Consider the following 19,204-nt stretch of genomic DNA (forward strand, 5'->3'; position numbering starts at 1 on the left):
TGGGGGGGGGGGACTTGACTGATCAGTCTCTCTGCGATCGACTGGTTTGGACACCTGCCATTGACCATTTTCTGTTATCAATTATCAGGCCTGGATTAAACGAGGAAGTAGACGCTCTCGCAGCTGAACAGAGCTAGCAAGGCAAAGGTAGCAGGTCCAAAAAAGCAAAATAGCGGGTTGACTCTCTATGCCGACACGCTGACAGTTTCAGAAATCGCCTCGTTGTTCCAGGTTTGTGCTCATGCAGGAGGACAACCGGAGCCATGTTGACTGAGCTGCTTGAATTTGGAGGCTCTTTCTTCCTCCAGGCTGAAGATGATGGTATCGGTGGGACTCGCTAGTTTCGCCTGAGCTCCTTTCAGCACCGCCGCCGCCTCATAAGTTGGTTGTTGTTGGAAACCGAGCTCGAGGTAAATGATCTCCTTCGTATTTAGTAGCTAGTGTTAGCAAGGCTGACATGCCGGTGTCGTGCTGCTATTGTACAGCACAGCGCTCTCCCACCGGCACAGGACTTGAGTTAACTTTCCGGTTTGACCGCATCTCGCAGGCCACAGCAGTTAGCCCGGATTTCCCTCCTTATGGTCACGATAAAGAAATCGATTTTAATAGATTAATCAGAAATAAGTAGTCCTCATGAAAGCTACCAACATATCGTAACCCTTGGAAGGAATCCACCTGAACGCTAGGTTTGTTCATTCATCAACTCGCATAAAGGAGTTGAGACTGTAAGCGTGGGTTATGGGAGATCCTCCATATAACTAAAGCGCACAAGAATAGGTTAGTGGAGAAATTCGCTCTTTCCAATAACGCTTGGATGATGGGTTTCTCTCACAGGTCTCAGGAATAGACCCCGGAAAAGCCAACAAAAGCGTCTCTGAAAACGTGGTTGGTCATAACGAGGCAGACTATCTACAAATTGAACAAATCAAGCACTGGTGTTAATCTCACTAAAGCAGTTAATTTTCTCAAGGGGGTCACAGAAGAAACAGGGACTGCTGTGGAGGGTTACACTAATACGCTTATTGAGAGATACAATTAATATTGAGCAAAACTGAGTTCAGCTTGATGAACTCAACAAAGAGTAAAAATCTCTCCAAGTATCAGAATTTTTGTTCATTCAAAACACCAAATAAGAGTAGTATTAATGGAAGGAAGCATTTTAGTGTGTTTCAGGTTTGCAATGACTTCTGAGATTATGTTTTGTGGACAGATGACAAAGAAGTCCATTTTTCTATTTAAAACACACAACTCTGTATTTGTGAATTTTAGAACAGTACTGTCTACCAGCTCTAAAACTGAAAGAGTGGTGGACGGATTGTGGTTTAGGGCTGCTTTGCTATCTCAGGAGTAGAGTGCCACAACTACAAAGTGACCAAAGTGCACAAGTAAATCGACAACACGATAGTTTAAAAAGAAAAAAAATTCATGTTTTTGGAATGGTCATGTCAGAGTCCTAACCTTAACACAACTGCTTAAGGTTGATGCATGATGGAAAATGTTGAAAATCCTCTATAAAGCCTAAAAAGATCTGATGTACGTTTTTGCTAAAAGAGATTCTAAGATATAGGAAACTCGAGGCCTGTTACTTTTCTCAGCTTGGACTTTTTGTAAGATGTTTTTTTTTTTTGTGTTATCAGTTTATGTTTGTCTTTATTTGTAAGAAGATGAAATTTCAGTAATTCAAAAGGGTTTACAAACTTTCTGTTGCTGAAGCTCTAGACAGTTGGTAATATTATCACAGCAGATGCATTTTTGCTTTCGAAGTTACTCAACACCTGAATCCTGCTTGTCGTCTGTCCCTCATTCTGTCCAGGGATGGCTTTGCACAGTACTGGATCATTCCAAGACCCCTCACAGGGCACAGGGGATCGGGGGGAGCTGGTGCACACATTGTCTAAAGAAGCCCCTGGGTCTTCAGATGCCTCTGAGTTGGGAAGCCCTCGCAGTACACCAAACTTTGACCTCCTCAACATGGTTTTGTCCTATAAGAGGATGGCTCTATATCTAGAACCGGTTACAGATACAGTGGAGCTCATTCGCTTCCTGCTCGGGTGTGTATTTGTGCTTTCTGTACCCTGTATGAATATCACATAACTGCTTTTTCATAGTAATCACAGAGCTACATATTTATATTGCAGTATTCATTATGATCTTTTTTTTTAATCTCTCAGGTGGAAGATGCCACTGTGTTCTCTGCTTGTTTGTATTTTCCTCAATGTCTTCTTCTGCACAGTTAATGAAGGTAGGAGGAACCATTACACAGCCTTATTCAGCCTTATTGTTGCCCTTTGAATAATTTACTATGTTGTTTTTTTCTGTCTCCCTCTTCTGACATCAGTTGGTTGGTTCACTGTGAGTTTAGCAGCAGTATCTTTGCCGGCTGCCCTGGGTTACCTGCAGGACAGGTGTAGGGGCAGAGCCTCAGACGATGAGCTTCAGAAGCGTCGCTTTCATGCTGTGTATCGCAGAGACTTGCAGATCATTCATCTCACCAAACAGGAGGCCATGTTGGAAGTCAAAGACCTGTAAGGCAAATTATGCATTTAATGTCTTAAACTATTAGCATGTAGCGTCCAATCTAAAAAATGAAGTCAGTGTGGAGCTGCTTTAAACCTGCTTTCGTTTAAAAGGCCAGCAGAGACAACCTGTGGTTGTCAAAAACAAAGTCCAGAGCCCTCAGCTCACTTGATCCATGCCCATAGTATACTTGTTACTAGTATGTTTAGAGTCTGAGACACTTCTTTCAGGTTTTACTGAATCCAACATTATGTTCATTTTGTAAATTATGGTCCCCCGTAATGTGCAGAAAGAAGTTAAGCAGAGTATGCTTTCAATGTTTGATGCACTCTATACTTATAAACTCTGGTTTCAAAAAGCTAAGGTCCCAATTGGAAGGTTTAGAGACCTTTAGGTGACCCCCTGGCAACCACTGGTCGCTAGGGGGGAAAAAAGTATATTCCCTTGCTGATTTGTGAGCAATTGCTTGAGGTTGCTGGCAGTCACTAGGTGAAATTGGTTGTAGAGAGGTTTACAGCGATGCATCAAAAACCTCTTTTCAATTGCTTTGGTTATTAGCAGGTTGCCATGGTTGCCTGTAGTTGACATGGAAGATGTCAGCAAACACTTGGCTCGTGTTTGGAGGAAAAACCTTTGAGGAAATGCTTAGTTGTCCTGTAGAGTTGTTAACTTTACATTTATAAAATGTAATGCATCCCACAATTGTTGATCGGAGTGAAACTGTCATTATTTCCAAACTATTATAAACTTGAATGTGTCTCTCATCACACAATATTGACTTAGAGTCCTACCTGCTACCGGCATATTCATTGTTTCATACGATTTTAAAATATCCAATTTAAAGATTAAGTTTCAGGCAAACACTGATAAAGAAGATGGAGGAAGTCAGTTTCTTCTTCCTTTTTTATTTTTATTTTTTAAGCAGTTTATAAACTGTAGCTATCGGTGCATTTCTGAGTATTTGTTCATGGTATGTATTTGCAAATCGATTGAAATGTATTTGTTCACCCTTTATTTGTGGGTCTCATTTGCCTTCACCAGGTTGAAGCAGCTGGATGACATGCTGTCCTCTGCCTGTCAGTCAGCAGAAGCTGCTTATAAAGTCTTGTACTGGGATAATCACACCAAGTCATCAAGGTCTGCATCTGTGGTCTCTCTCTTTTACACACACGCACATTCTTTTTGCTTATAGCTGAGTCATTATTGCTCAACAGCCGGCGCTCATGATAACATCAGTTCAGCTCATGCATGTGAATGAAATGTATATGTTTTAACAAGCTCTACTGTACTGATCTCTTCTGTTGTTGCCGATAGTAACAAGATATTCAGATGTGTGTCAGTAGTCACGGTTTAAAATGTCAAATGTGAACTTAACAAAGAATTCTGTTGCTGATCAATCGCTCACATAGTTTTAATGTGACTTCTCAAAATGTTCCACCTCCAGGTTCTATGGAGGGATATTAATCGTGGTGTGTCTACTCTATGTTGCTCCGGTGGCCTGGGTGCTAGCTGGACTCAACAGTGTCATGTTTCTGTGGAACAGAGACTTCTGCAGAGGTTAGTTTGGAAAAGGCTGAAAAATAAAACTAACACTGAAGCGTTAAAAACTGCAGATCTTCAAACGGCCTCTAGAGCCTGGCTCTAAAAACAGTAATAAAATACAATAGTAGTACATGGTCATTCCATACAATACATTCTCATTTAATTATGGTTAAAAAGTAAGATGGTGACTGAATTTGAGACTTTAAAAAGGGTAGTCCACAATCCAGTGAACGACCTTTAGGTGGCTACATCCATCTTTATAAATGCAGTCGATGGTCTGTTAATCTGTTTCAGTTTTATTGGAGCTTAAGAAACTGTTCCACATGAGCAAGACACAGACTTCAGAAGGGGCATGTGAAGAACAAGAACAAGGCAATTTATTGGAGAGGACCCCCACACCAACCAGTCTAGAGGTGAGAGACAGAAGCACGGAGGACAAAAGTTTATACGGTCTGATACGACTTACACTGAAGGATTATTTGCTGTGATTTATATTAAAACCAAATACAGCTGAAAGCTTCTTACACTGAGAGCATGGGATAAACAGTCCATCCATCATTTTCCTTTCATGCCCTCTGTGTCTTTCTGTGTTAGGATTTTTACTCCAGCAAAGTCACGGACTGGGGATCACATTGATCTGTGGAATTCCAGAGTGAAAACTTCACCCGTTACATTCATGTGTGATCCCGATTTCAGATCTCTTGACCATACCACAGTTTAACAGCTGTCCTGGGTGCTCACTCTGGGATCAGCTGTGTTTCAGGAGTTAAGTAAACAAGTGCTCAGATGTTGTTTTGTGTTTTGTCACAACAGGATCTGTCCCCTGGCAGTGTAGAAGAAGCTGAGGAAGCTGAGCCTGATGATGAATTTAAAGATGCCATTGAGGTAAACGGAACACTTACACTTTAGGATGTTCTTTTAAATTACATTTGTATGTTACTTCTATGCAGTTGTAATTCTCAGATGTCTGCAGTATTATAACTTCTTCCTTATAATGTCTAATGTGATGTCCAATTTCATAAATCTTTCTAGTTTAAGTAATCATAAAATATGTTTCTGTAGTATTTTAATTTGTTTTCTTGCCAAAGTTATACTAGAAAAAATGGTTACTGCCATTTATTGTCTGGCCAAGTTGGAAGCAGTGAATTTATGGTAAATGGCCTGTATTTATATAGCGCTTTACTAGTCCCTAAGGACCCCAAAGCGCTTTACATATCCAGTCATCCACCCATTCATGCACACATTCACACACTGGTGATGGCAAGCTACATTGTAGCCACAGCCACCCTGGGGCGCACTGACAGAGGCGAGGCTGCCGGACACTGGCGCCACCGGGCCCTCTGACCACCACCAGTAAGCAACGGGTGAAGTGTCTTGCCCAAGGACACAACGACCAAGACTGTCCAAGCCGGGGCTCGAACCGGTTACGATTACAAGGCGACCTCCCAACTCTTGTAGCTGATTTGACCCAGATTTACACTCATAGGTGGAGCAAAAAGGCCAAGTGTGTTCCACTTGGTTCACCCTGACAGCAACAGAAATGGTGTAAAGAATGGGAGAAGTTTTATCTTTCATTCCTTTCTTCTTTTGCTGAGATAAGTAATTTCTACTGAAATCTTCAGTAAACTGGAGTCATTCATTAGCTTAACTTTTCATGTAATATATAGATGTAGGGGGAAACAAATTTGGATGGTGAATTCTATAAATTTTTGTCTTGCAAAATAATAAAAAAAATTAAGAAGTTCAGTTTGAGCTTGCCGGTAACTGTTAGGGAGGAGGAAGCCTTTGTTGCTGACATACCTCCTGTCTTTATTAGTTTTTTTTCCCTCTGCTATCCTCCTAACTCAGGAAAATTCAGTTTCAACACAGGTAAGTGTTCTCTCCTTTGTTGAGAGGAGGCTAGTTCGTCATGGCTTTTTCTTTAGTTCTTGCTTTGCTTTTTGAAGCGCAGTTTTAGGTGTGGTCACGGATAGTAACACTGAATATTAGTACTTTTAGGTAACGTTTTTCTCATCTCTTGTTTTGTTGCCTGACAAGGAAACCCCATTGGTTTTGGTGGTAAGTGATTTCACTGTTCATCCCTACTGCCAGTCCATCCATCCATCCATCCATCCATCCATTCACCTTGGCAGGAGTTGTGTGGCAGCAATAATGCTATAAATAACATGCCCATAATTGTTGCCTCCAGTGGTTCCATTACACAGAATATTTGTATCATTATTATTCAGCATGATCACCATCATGCTTTACGCAACAAACAAATCTTTACTATATTAAATCCCCAGACTGAACGAATTCTATCAACAGAATGTGAATAATTGCCTGTGACTTTCTGTCCAAAATATTTTAAGAGAAATCAGCTGAACACTAGCTCCAGGGTGTTCTTTTGTGTAACACCAGTCTGCACGACAAGACTCAGTCAAGAATGAGTAGCGATGAACCTTTATTTTAAAAACACATATTGTTATTCATAATAGGGGAAATGGGGTTAGAGCTAAAAAGAAATGTCTTTTAAAACGTTTAAAGAACAGAAACAAAGACCCAAAAACGTTTCAGGACTGGTAAAATGCTGCCCCCTTGTGGTGAGGGATTTAGTTAAACACCAAAAGTGCGTTTAAAATCTATTAGCTCTTGTGACATAAAACTTTAAATAAAAAAAATATGTTGTCAAATTTAGTGGCCAATATTAGTCAACAAGGTCCATTACACCTGACTTATCTGTACATGAATTTGTTCATCAAATAAATGGATACACTTATTTGCTAAAATCCTAAACTGTTCCATTAACTGCAGGGAAGAAAGAAGTTATCCTCCTCTCTCCAAGTCTTTATTTTTTGCTGAAGTTGGATACGTGTTATTCTTATTAAAGAATAGTTTTATATTCTTTAACAAGAAAAGCTTTTAACACATGACAACTAATATCTTCATTCTGTTTGTCCTCCTACACTCTGTTCATTTGGTTCTGTGTCATTGCTGTCACTCAGTGTAGTGGATCACATTTGTAGTGGAGTAGGTTGTGCTAACCTTACTTGGTAGCCCTTGGTTCACAGACAGTTGGTACCTTTATCACATCCTAGTTATATTGAATATTAAGAGTTAAGAGAGATTAACAACATTTAATTTCTTTAATATTTCTGCTTTTGCTCTTATGGAGGTTGCGGTCCTCATGTTTGGCAGATAAATTAAGTACAGCAAGTGCGTGAATGCATGTTCTTTGAAATGTATTCTCCACCTTCATAATCATCCTAGTAGTCGTAGTTGTTGTGATCATCATGCTTAGCTTATTCATCAAACAGCTATTAGTCAGACTACCTGATTTATTTTTAATTCTAGTTTCTCCTCTGTTAATGTTTAATTTGTTTCCTGGCTTCTTTACACTTCAAAAGCTTAGACGTTATATTAAAAAAAACTATTTGTTTTTTCTATGTATCTCACTCCTCTTCGTCTCCCTAAGGAGGATGATGATGGATCCCTTGGAGCTCCCGAGTATGACACTATCTCTGAAAATGGTCTTCTAAGCCGAAATGAACCAATACGCAGCAAAGTGTCTAAACTGACAGAGAAACTGCGTAAACGCTATCCCGCAACCGTCACAGGTCAGCGAATCCTCCACTGATTTCAACCCTCTTATTTATAGCTCGGTGATGACACGGTAGATTTTCTAAGACTTACAGCTCTATTCTTGGCTGTTTCTTTCTGTCTCCAAAGGCAACTGTTCGAGCTGCAATGCCGTCTTCTCAGTTCTGAAGAAAAGGGTGAGACTGAAACCTTGTGGCAAGAATTTGGGATATATTTAGGCATCACGTCGTCATCATGGTTAATTTTATCCTATTTTTCTGTTGGGATGAGCTCTAACCCACTGTCTGTTTTTATTGCAGAGAAACTGCAGTAACTGTGGCAACAGCTTCTGCTCTCGATGCTGTTCCTTTAAGGTGCTGAAATCTGTTATGGGGGCAACAGGTGAGAAGCAGTATCGTTAAAATATTTGCATCATATCACACAATTCTGTTTCTGTTAGTTTTATTCATCTGTTCTTTGAGTTAAAGCCGCTGTCTTTTATTATTTCATCCTCAGCTCCAGAAGCACAGAGAGAGACAGTGTTTGTTTGTGCTGCCTGTAATTCCACTCTCATCAAACCACAGTGAGATGGCATGTTGGTTATATCTCCCAACGGTCAGCAAGTGTTCTCTCACTGTTTGGCCCTGAGCCCTATATTGGACCCTGACGTACATGCCTTTGTGTTCATGTTAAGGCTCTTCTGTCAAGAAACATCCCATGTGGAGCTCCTACACTCCTTTGCCTTTATCAGTTCCTCGTTAGCTTCTCTTGTTGCTTATGGGATTTCTACTATTCCTGTTGTTGGATTTTTCTTTTTTTGTGCTATCAGTGAAGGACTGGATCTTATCACTCAATGAGACTCAGCACAGTACACAGTGGCTCTAAAATCAAAGGACCTATTTACAGTCTTTCTGAGAAGGACCAATATATGCACAGTGATAACCACGACTCAGCTAGTAGTGATTGGTGGTTAAAATAAGTGAACAGGGTTACAGCGGTTTTGCTTTACAATCTTTGCCTCACAATAACGGTGATGGCTCGTGAATTTTGATATCTTAAGGACTGTTTGGCAGATTAATGACAATGTAATGCTGAAGGACCTTTCTGTAAGAACATAAGGCATCAAATCTGCCGTTCAGACTGATGAATATGATGTGGGAAAATGCTTAAGTTGTGCTTAAGCTTGTTCAAAAGTACAAGATAATGCTGAAGGACCTTGACATCCATCTGTCACCAATATGATATGATGAATTGTGGGTTTGTCCGAGATTCTGAAGGGAAGTTTGAGTTCTGAGTCACACCGGGCCACAGCCACAGTAAGCCACCTCTGGCCCCAAGAGAATGTGCGTTCCCCGACTGTTTGTGAAGAGTTGCTGGAGGTTTCTGGCTCTTGTTAAGTAAAGTTGCAAAGAGAGCATTGCAAAAAAAACTTGTGATTGCTTCTGTTGCGGGCAGATTGCTGCGGGCACTAGTAGTGTGCGAGGAAGATGCCAACTTGTTTGGAGACATTTATCATTTTAGTCTCTGAGCTGTAGTAAAAGTTGAAAAAGAACAGTGCAAACTGGAAAAAGAGAACATTTGCCTTCATAGTACAAGTTGTGCCTTACTGGAACAAACACATTTTAAAAGGGTCACCTTTCACTTTGAAGCCGAATGTTCTCCATCTCCGGTTTCTGTCACACCTTTACAGTTTTGCTGCTGTTGGCGAGTAGTTTGCGATTGTTTTCACTCTAGTCTCCTATCAACCAGTCATCTCACAGAGCTTTGACTGTTCATCATGTCTGAGTGAATAGGGCTTTAGCAGTCAATATCAGAGTGTCTGCCAGCACCTGCTTACTAACTGATTGGCACATGCACGACAGATAGTTTGCTCACATAAGATCATTTTTGAGCAAATGCTATCCTGGTAATCCTGGTCTGGAAAACTCACTGTGATTAGATTTGTCTTTTTCAGTTGATTTTCCTACCAGAGGAAGCAGATGCAGAAAAGCATAAAAAACTGAAAATGCAAAGCAAAGTCTCACACAGCGTGGTTTTGTTGAAGGCAGGGTCTGAGCCGTTTTCGAAGTTGAGCAGACCAGTTCACTCTTGTAATAATCTAATTGCTGCTGCATTTCAGTTGTCATGGTTTCCTACGTGGGCGTGTCAAACAAGCTTTATTGTATTACAGCAGCACGTCCAAAGGTCCTTTGAGTCCATGTTTTTCGTCTGACTGGATCGAGTCGACCCAACTGGATAAAAATAATTTGAGTGGACCGAAGAACCCACTAAAACTGTTACCAGAACTTCACACTCTTGCAAGCAGGACTTGACTTGAAGAACTCATGTGAGGCACTGAAACCCAATATGTGGATCCTGGTGGCAACATTGTTTTAATCATGTTTCAGACACAGATGATTGTAACTGTTTGCTTTGCTTTTACTGTAATCATATATAAGCTTACTGTAAATAGTTCTAATTGTTCTATGTATGATATATTTAATTTAAAACTCCTGAAAGTGCGAGTTATTATTTGACCGAATGATTAATTATGTATATACTGCCCAGGATTTTAAAGATTAAATTATGCCGTTATTAAAATAAACAATGTAAAGATTTACAGCTGTGGTCAGTTTACATACACTCATTGTGAGCTTGCATGTCATAGTAACTTTTGAATTTTCACAATTTCTTTGAACTGTTCTTATCCCTTTTCTGACACGTTTAATTTTATTTTGAATTTTCTCTAATCCACACAGGGTCAAAATTTTATGCAAGGGCTCAAATATATGCACACGCTCCGTTAAATGTTTCAATAAATGGTGCTGAAGGTTCTACAGTGTGGTGGCGAGGCCAAGGTCTCTTAATTTCTCAAGAGTGATTGTGAATGACTACAGCTGCTAGCTTCTCTTTGCTGCCATGGTGGAGTGACCAATACTGCAATTGGAAAGTGCAAGAAACTCAGTGAAGCCTTAAATTAGAACTGGAGATTTACACAAACCGGAAAGGCCTCTTGGAGCCGTTTCTAAACAGCTGTATTCAAAGATAATCAGTTCAAACAAACTTAACAATTGGACGTATCACTACTTTTCCAAGGTCTACAAGAGACCAAAATAGTCACCCTCAGGTGAGAGAAAATTGGTTAGAATTGCTGTTAACTGGAAACTGGTGGAACACCAGAGCCACTGTCCACAGTGAAGCAACTTCTACAATGGACTGAGAATGTACCAAAAGCCCTGGTCTAAAATTATAACTTTTAAGCTCGACTGGAATTTTCACCTGCCCACAGTGACAAGCCAGATGCCTTCTGGAGAAAAGTAATATGATCAGATGAGACAAAGATTGAAGTATTTGCTTATTTATAAGGGGCATGTTTAAAGGAGCAGAAAGGTGAGGCTTTCATCCCAAAGAACACAATGCCACCTCTCAAGCACGCTTGTGGAAGCATCATTGTCTGTTTTGATGCTAATGGCATTGATGCATTGCACAAGATTGATGGAGTAATGAAAGAGAAGGACTACCTCCAAATTCTTCAACTTGACTTCACATCAACAGCTAAAGGGTTGAAAATTGTACACAGTCAAATATTCCAACAGGACAATGATCCCAATCAAAGCCCTGAACTCAACCTTACTGAAAATATGTAGACTATGCTTAAAAGCCGAGTTGGTGCCAGAAAATCAACCAATTTAAATGATCTCTACCAATTCTGCCAAGAACTATCCAGCCAAGATTATGCCAGAAGAATAAAAGCACCTTCTCGAGGTGCAACTTGCTAAGAGACATTTAGCCAAATAAAAATGTGGGTCTATGTGTATATTTGTGGCTACATGTATCACTTTGACCCTGTGCAGATGAGAGAAAATCAAAAATAAATTAGGACTTGTTTTTACAAGTTGTTGAAGATGTATGCTGTATGATCATTCCACTCTGGAAAAAAGAATAGTTCGGTCATTGAAATCAATTAAAAGCTCAAAATGAGCATGGCACTCGTGGCCATGATGAGCGTAACCACAGCAGCAATTAAAGTGACAGGTGGTAAGTATGTTCCTTTTGGCATGGGAATCATTTTATTAGCAACTAAAAGGCATTGTCATTTCAAAGCACAGTTGTACCACACTTTAAAAAAAGCATCAGAAAAATTTTTTTTTTTCAAAACAGCTTCATTTGATTGATTTATTCCATTTAGAAATAAAAGTTTGAATTCCTTCATTTAAAATTTGGTGTTTAACTTTTAACTAATTTATTCAAGTATCAACATTTTCAGTGATATGCTGGTGATAGATCCTCAAAGTTGGTTTTACAAATATTTGTCTGAACTAGTGGATTAAATTATGATGTGTAAAGTGAAATGGGTCACTCCCACTGATAAACTCATAATGTTTATGCCAGAGGAAGGTTAAACAAGAAAGCTCTACTGTAAAGGGTGCAGATATGGGAAAGAAAATACAAATAACGACACTTCAAGTAAGACCTTGAAGTGACATTTGAAGTTTTAAAAACTAATTGCCATTTAGACTCATTTCGATTGTTTTTAAATGAGAGAAAAATTAGTTGTTAAATCACAAAATGGAGCTGTAATAAATTTTATTTGAAAATTTAGGATGAATGATGCTGCTTTCTTTAACATATAGCTTATAGTATAGGCTACTACTAATAATCAAGACTGCAATCTGTTTCAAACAAGCTCTCATTTCCTGAACATAAAACCAAAAAGCTCTTGTCACAGAAATTTATATTTTAGATATAGTTTTGTAAGGAAAAACTTATTTCATGAAGCCTTTTTAACACATATTATGAAATTTACATGGAGATTTTGTAAAACAAATAAAATAAAAGCAAACACCTAATTATCAATAAATGCAGTTCCTCTAATAGCCTCTTGAGGTTGCTTCCAAAGGCAAAAGCAGGCTAGAAAAGACCAAACCCAGCAATCAAAACAACATGTTTACAGTTTGTTTGAGTTTTTTTTAATTCACCTTTTTGGATTGTGTTATGCTTTAAAGTAGTTTCGACCTTCCAGAAATATGGTGGTGGCCACAATTCTAACTCTAAGGGTTCTGGATGTGGAGATGGTTGCCAGATGTCCTCTAAACTTGTATGATTGCTGTCTTATTGATTTGACTCTATATTATCATATGTCCAAAATGGCAGACAAGTTAATGTCACTTGGTTAACAGTCACATGGCTTCAAAACCTCAATTTCACTCCAAATAGTGGATGAGGACCTGCAGCATCCTATGTCAGAACACCTGTCAATCAAGCAGCCACGCCCCTGATTCAATTATCAGGTGAATGAGTTATAAAAACTTTGAACTGCTGTGAGGAGGGACACTATTGCCTCTATTTGGGGGGGGGGGGGTCGATCCCAATGCTGGTATAAATATCGCAATACTAGCGCAATAGTATTGATATTTCTAATTCTATCCTCCAACTTCAGTATTTAGACCTCAAACATACACTGTGAAAAATGTCTGAACCTTTTTGTGTTAAATGTACATGTACAAGCTGACCCAAAGTGTATTAAAGACAGGCACATTGACATTCCAGGTCTCCAAAAAAGAAACCTAACCCCTTAAACCCTTTATAAGTTGCCTTTATAGGTTAAACATATCAGTATCGGTATTAGTATCGGCAATATTTAGTTCATATCTGATCGATACCAAAATGTGCAGCATGGCAGATAACTAGCTGACTCCCTTTCAGAGACCGCCTCAAGTGGCCAGCAGAGGAACTGCAGTTTTTGACACTTCCACATTCTCCGCTCTGGCTGCATTTTTCAGGTTTGGAGGTCGTCTCCCCCACCCCGACGTCCTGCAAAGTCAAGTTGAGACTGAAGAAAAAGCCGAACACTCTACTACATTAAGCCCCGCCCCCTCAGGATTACAAGCCTCTCCTCCTCTCCCCACCCTCCCCCCTTCCGTGTCCCACTAAGCGGTTTCAGAGCGTGAAGGGACTCGTCCCTACAGCCACGGATGCACGGTGCAACATGGCGACAGAGGTAAGACACTCGCTCGGTTTAATTTCCAGCTCGGTTCCGGTTACCGGCACGAACAGTGACATGAAGGTTTAAACGAAACAGGCGCGGCTCCAGTTAACACGGACGTTGAGGGCATGGAGGCTGCACACGGTTAACCTGTGCGGATCACTTGTATCTGGAGTGACCACTGTGTCCTACATTATCACGCCAGTTTCGCCAGAGGATTTGGTCGTTTTCATTTCTGTCTTTTTTTTTTTTTTTTTTTTTACCACATAAACGCGTTCTAGTATTTTGTTTAAAGAGAAAAAAAAAGGGAGGGAGGCATTTTTGAAAGTCAGCTGAGCTATAAGAAAAAAGGATCAGTGCAGCCCCCTCCGTCCCTGCCATGTTAAGCTGTTTTGGTGAAAGCAGATCTGTTTTTGTGTATTGAGAAGCCACGTTAATCCGGTGACAAGCAACTGTGTTTGACTACACACACATACCCACTCACACACACACGGAGGACAGCCGTTCAGCACCATGGACAGAAGCCACTCCACCCCGACCTTCCTCCGTGCTTTGCCTGACTCCCTTTTCCTCCATCTGTGCTTTCATGTAACCAAAAATAATGGTGACGCACAAAACTGATTATATCAAGCATAAACAAGCTTGTATGTAATACTTGTTTGGCCTCTAAAAGTCTGCTTCAGCTTGTTCCGTGTAATCGATCCGTGTTTAGCCGTAGTGAAATGTTGTCCCGTCTCCCTGCTTTCCTGAAAGACCAAGAGAAAGTGTGTGTGTGTGTGTGTAAAAGATCGTATGTCTGATGCTGGGCTTTGCTCCAGCAGTCAACAAGGCAGAAAAGCGTGCAGACACTGAGCCAACGAGTGATCGATCACATCTACTCCATCACCCTGTTCCTCTAAATCAGCTGCTGTTTGTACACATTACAGGTGAACAGGTGCTCAGGGATGCACATAGAGGGATACATAGCTCTCTTTTGGGACTCATTAAAGAGATACTATATTAACCCTTACTGTATTACTCTCTCTCTCTGTGTTATTTGATTCCCACAGTTTCATAACCTGCAGGAGTTGAGGCACAGTGCATCTCTGGCCAACAAAGTATTCATTCAGAGAGACTACAGTGAAGGAACCACCTGCAAGTTTCAGACCAAGTTCCCCTCTGAGTTGGAGAGCAGGGTAAGGAAACTGGAGGAGTTACAGTGTAATGTGATTTAATTCTAGGTTTTATATTGTGTTTTAATAGGTGCAGATCATACAAGCATTTAGATCTTTGTTAGCATCATGGTCTGAAAAGAAAAAGTCTGTTAAAAGGCATTATCATGACATTCATATGCTTGATAATAGATGCAAAATAATATAAATAATATAATAAATATAAACGCATATACAGTAACAAAGTTTCATTTCAGTACCGAGTAAAGCAAAACACACAAATCACTCCACATTCTCTGTTGTTCACTGGTTTCAGCGTATTTGAATGCTTCTTCCCACTTCTTTTTAAACATGTTATTTATTGAGGATCATGTTCCCTATTTTTGGCATCATTTTAACACGTATAGAATAAAGCCTTATGTCATCATATCATATGTGTGTAGAGTTCATTTGGGGTGGACAAAAAGTGAATCTTTCAGCATCAGACACTTAATTCCCTTTATTTTATTGATTTTTAATGTAGCAATATAAGGGTTTCATGACTCAGATCGGTTCTTTCACATGTAGATAAAGCAAACAAAATTCCTGATTGCTAGATAAAATTGTTATGCTGTGTAGAATGATATACGCACAAAGCTCTGTGATTTGGTCAGTCATTACCTCGCTAGCTTTTATCACTGTGGAGTAAAAAGTATGAGGTGTAAGTCGTCCATTAAGAGGGTTGCTGACCCACTATTGATTATGTGCCTCATCACATGAGCCAAGGTGGGAAAAAGGGTGTGGGTCATTATAACCAGAGGTGTGGGTGAAACCATTGTGAGACCTTGCCTCACCCTATTATATGACCTATTGAGATCAACTGACGCATGATGTGAGTGGGCGTTAAGGCATCTGTGCAGGGATTTCAAAACTGCACTGTAGGTGGCAGACAGTTGGTGTTGTAAGCCACACCCTCTGTTCAGAGTGGACATAGATGGCCTCTTAGACTCGTCTTTCAAGACGAGTGACCTTTGTCCTTTAGATGCAGATGTACAGCTGAGTCTTGTCCTGTCAAGGTGGCTCTTTTATGTTGTGCCAAGTGTTTACGGAGTGGCTGCTTGGTTTCTCCAATGGAGCCCTCCTCGCTGCACTGTACTGCATACACTACATTGTTTAGTTTGTGTTTGGAGGTTTTGTCCTTGGGATCAACCAGCTTTTGTCTAAATGTGTGTGGCTGTGTCTGGACTACACTGGGATGTCCTGCTTGGAGAAGACTCTCCTGAGTTTCTTTGATAAACTGGCTACATAAGATATGACGTTTGTCCTTCTGATTCTCCCTAGTTGGTGTCTGACCTTATTTTCTGTGCATCCTTGCTGATTTGATGAAAGCTCAATTGGGAAATCCACATGTTTTAAGAGCTTTATTTACATGTGTGTGTTCCCTTTCTTTTCCTTCTGGCTTAAAGGGAACAGTTTCTGTGTTGTAGGGTCCTGATTACTCCAAGTTTGTGTTCCAGAGGGTGGTGGGAGTCAAAGAGTAGGTACTGGTCTGTGTGTGTAGGCTTCCAGAAATGACAAACTGTTATACTTTGTATCTTTCCTGGTAAACTATCATTCTATCCACTGAGTCGATGTGAACAGTGAAGGCTTCTACTTCTTGGGTTTTGATTTCAGAGTTTAGATGTGATGATGTGTGTTCCCCACAAGGGAGCTAGGATGGTTGCAAGGTGCTTGGAAATTTTGTAGGTGGCTGAGTTGATACTGCTTGGGACTCCTTTGTGGATCTTTGGAAGTCCATATATACAGGGTATAGCATTTCCTGGGTACAGGAAGTGTAGTCAGTGGCTTCATCCATTTCAAGTTGTTGTAGGCAACTGATGACTTTCTTTTCATAGTTGCTTGTGGGGTCTCGTCTTAAAGCTTCATAGGTATTGTTGTAAATGTGGAGGAATAAACACAGCTGGTCACTGGGTCATAGCTGGAGCTGATGTTTGAGGTTTGTGCTGAAATCTCGCAAGTGCATGGGCAATAAAACACTCGCAGCGTCTTCCATGGAAGTGACTTCAAAGGGGAAATTAAAATCATGCAATATTTTTTCCCTTCTCCAGCTCAGTAAGTTACTTTATTAAACATAGTATTTGCTGTTGCTACTCACTGACCCCATTTCTGCTCTTTTGTCTGTCTCCAGATCGAGCGAACACTGTTTGAGGACACTGTGAAGACGCTGAATAACTATTATGCAGAGGCGGAAAAGATTGGAGGACAGTCCTACTTGGAAGGGTGTCTGGCCTGCGCTACAGCATATCTCATTTTCCTCTGCATGGAGACACGTTATGAGAAGGTCAGAATCCAATACATTTTGATGTTCTGGGACAAATTAACATGTAGTTTGGATTTTATATTGCTTCTCATTTTTCCTCTTCCGTCTGTGTGTCAGGTGCTGAAGAAGATTGCCAAGTACATTCAGGAGCAGAATGAGAAGATTTATGCTCCCAGAGGTCTCCTTATCACAGATCCCATAGAAAGGGGAATGCGTGTTGTATCCTTATTCTGAATTTTGGGTGTATTGCAAAAAAAAGCAAAACAAAACCACATTTCTGTAAAATATTTGTGCAATTTATTATAAACCACAGATCATTTTTGTTCCTTAACAACTTTTAACAGATAGAGATCTCCATCTATGAAGATCGGGGCTCCAGTGGCTCCAGCTCAGGGAGCAGCTCTGTGTCCGGCAGCACTGCTCGATGACTGGATGCTTCCTAAACCTGCGTCCACCTGATCACTCACAACCATGAAGGAAAACCTAGGATGTAATACGACTCCTCTTCCAACACCAACCACCCCCTCAGCTACGCTCACACAAAGTATTCACCAGTTTTTTTCCCCATCATGTCCCTAACTTGTTCAGAGTAGACACTTGAAACACGCACTTTAGTGGTTTATTACGAAAGAAATGTGCAGGTGCTGATGCACTTTTGCTAAGATGTAATGTCTCAATGAAAAGGATGAAAAGATGCAGCTAGTGATGCTTTGTGTGATCCCACCATTTCTCTCCTTCCTGTCTGATTTCAAGATAAAAGGGACGAAGTGCCTCATCTGCTGTCATTGTACCACGTAGGCCAGATCAACCTGGGCTGCACCCCAAACACTGGACCAAACACAAGACTAGACCCCAAATTCAGCACCTCTTCCAAATCGGCTCTAAATCATGCTGTCTGGCAGCAGATGAATGCCATTTAAGTCATCCATAATGTAGCAGATCCTCCATATTTATGATGAAGCTTGTATTTCCTTTTTTAAAGTCATAGCCACAAATCCAAGTACTAACCTCTTGGTTTCATTGAGCGAGAGCAACTCTTCCTAAATTTAGATTATGCAAAGACTCGTTGTGCGTGAAGCGCAGCAGTAAGTAAAGAAGGGATGGGTCAGAAATGTCTTCCTAAATTATACCTGTAAGTGTTTATGAAAATACACCAACCCTTCCCTGCTTTATGAACAGACTTCCAAAGAAAAATAACTGCCAAAAAACAAACTGGCTCACAAATGTGAATGTTTCTTTTATTTTGGTGACATTTTGTGCAAGAACAAGTTTTCATACTGCTTATTGTTTTAATACACATGGTAGAAATGACTGGCGTCAAATAAACAGTTTCATCACAGCCCCATCGAGCTCATTGTTCTTGTATTATACAAATATATGAAATCAGTGTTACTCATATTAAGCATTTTAAATGATTACAAACATAAGAAAAGGCTCAGTACTCAATCTGAGCTGCTTGTTGGACATAAACCAGAAACCAAGTTTCATGTAAACAAGCAAGTGCAACGCTATAAATACCTCCCAGGCATCCATATTTCCCTCCCTTTATCTGTTGTTGCCAATTTTTCTCTCTGCCTTAGAGTGTCATCATTTAGATTGGTTATAAAAATCTTTCTAGTTGAACCTGCCCCATTCAGACAACACTACCATCCTCAGCATCAAATCAAATGTGATGGAAGGAAGGACACAGATTATCTAAGCAGGAATATAGAAGAGCAGCTGCTAAATGGAAGTTTGCAAATATCAAAAGCAGCACTGGTTAACATTTCTGCATTAATACTCTCAGCATGGAAGGTGAAGAGGATTGCTCATAGCAACGCCTACGGATGACATACTGGTCGTGTAGTTCCTCTGAGCTCCACAGTTTTCAGTACTTGATCAAATTGTTAGTCTAAAATCCAAGTGCTTTGTTTCAGTGTCAAAGCTCTCACTGAGTTATCAATAATGCATTAAAGATACAGTAAGCAAACAGCCCAAATCAGTGATAATGTAGCTGCTGGATTTGTCACTTAAACTCAAAGGCAATGTTGTGTACACTTTGTTTGACATGTCAGTAAGCTTAGAGTTTATTACCAAAATATTTGGTTTAATTCTTTAGCTTGACAGTAACATGATCCGTAAATCAGTGTAAAAGACAACAATATTAAACATCATTAAATCTTAAATTTACTG

The 19,204-nt window shown here is 40.2% G+C and overlaps 2 protein-coding genes across 5 annotated transcripts; both read left to right on the top strand.

Annotated features, from left to right (window-relative positions):
• Window positions 1–10,216, top strand: zfyve27 (zinc finger, FYVE domain containing 27). 4 transcript variants are annotated; one of them, XM_082535789.1, is made up of 13 exons: window positions 1–410; window positions 1,814–2,051; window positions 2,172–2,242; window positions 2,339–2,525; window positions 3,559–3,654; window positions 3,962–4,074; window positions 4,354–4,472; window positions 4,873–4,944; window positions 6,097–6,117; window positions 7,514–7,655; window positions 7,768–7,814; window positions 7,938–8,019; window positions 8,134–10,216. In XM_082535789.1, exons 2-13 carry the CDS (start codon window positions 1,816–1,818, stop codon window positions 8,202–8,204), a joined length of 1,257 nt encoding a protein of 418 aa, XP_082391915.1. In that variant the 5' UTR covers window positions 1–410; window positions 1,814–1,815; the 3' UTR covers window positions 8,205–10,216. The 4 variants fall into 4 exon arrangements, with proteins under 4 accessions (XP_082391915.1, XP_082391916.1, XP_082391918.1 ...); XM_082535790.1 differs by having other exon boundaries at window positions 7,517–7,655; XM_082535792.1 differs by lacking the exon at window positions 6,097–6,117 and having other exon boundaries at window positions 2–410; window positions 7,517–7,655.
• Window positions 10,217–13,361: 3,145 nt separating this feature from the next.
• golga7ba (golgin A7 family, member Ba) lies at window positions 13,362–18,372 on the top strand. Its single transcript, XM_082536218.1, has 5 exons — window positions 13,362–13,597; window positions 14,632–14,757; window positions 16,901–17,053; window positions 17,150–17,251; window positions 17,377–18,372. Exons 1-5 carry the CDS (start codon window positions 13,586–13,588, stop codon window positions 17,458–17,460), a joined length of 477 nt encoding a protein of 158 aa, XP_082392344.1. The 5' UTR covers window positions 13,362–13,585; the 3' UTR covers window positions 17,461–18,372.
• The last annotated feature ends 832 nt before the right edge of the window (window positions 18,373–19,204 follow it).

The sequence above is a fragment of the Aulonocara stuartgranti genome (genome assembly GCF_965226115.1).
Source record: "Aulonocara stuartgranti genome assembly, chromosome: 6".
In the NCBI taxonomy this organism is placed as follows: domain Eukaryota; kingdom Metazoa; phylum Chordata; class Actinopteri; order Cichliformes; family Cichlidae; genus Aulonocara; species Aulonocara stuartgranti.

Coding starts and splice junctions, on each gene's coding strand:
- golga7ba (XM_082536218.1), top strand. Junction 14,758..16,900: donor CCTCTGAGTTGGAGAGCAGG/GTAAGGAAACTG, acceptor GTCTGTCTCCAG/ATCGAGCGAACACTGTTTGA. Junction 17,054..17,149: donor TGGAGACACGTTATGAGAAG/GTCAGAATCCAA, acceptor TCTGTGTGTCAG/GTGCTGAAGAAGATTGCCAA.
- zfyve27 (XM_082535789.1), top strand. CDS start 1,816: ATGGCTTTGCACAGTACTGGATCATTCCAAGACCCCTCACAGGGCACA. Junction 2,243..2,338: donor CTTCTGCACAGTTAATGAAG/GTAGGAGGAACC, acceptor TTCTGACATCAG/TTGGTTGGTTCACTGTGAGT. Junction 8,020..8,133: donor ATCTGTTATGGGGGCAACAG/GTGAGAAGCAGT, acceptor TTTCATCCTCAG/CTCCAGAAGCACAGAGAGAG.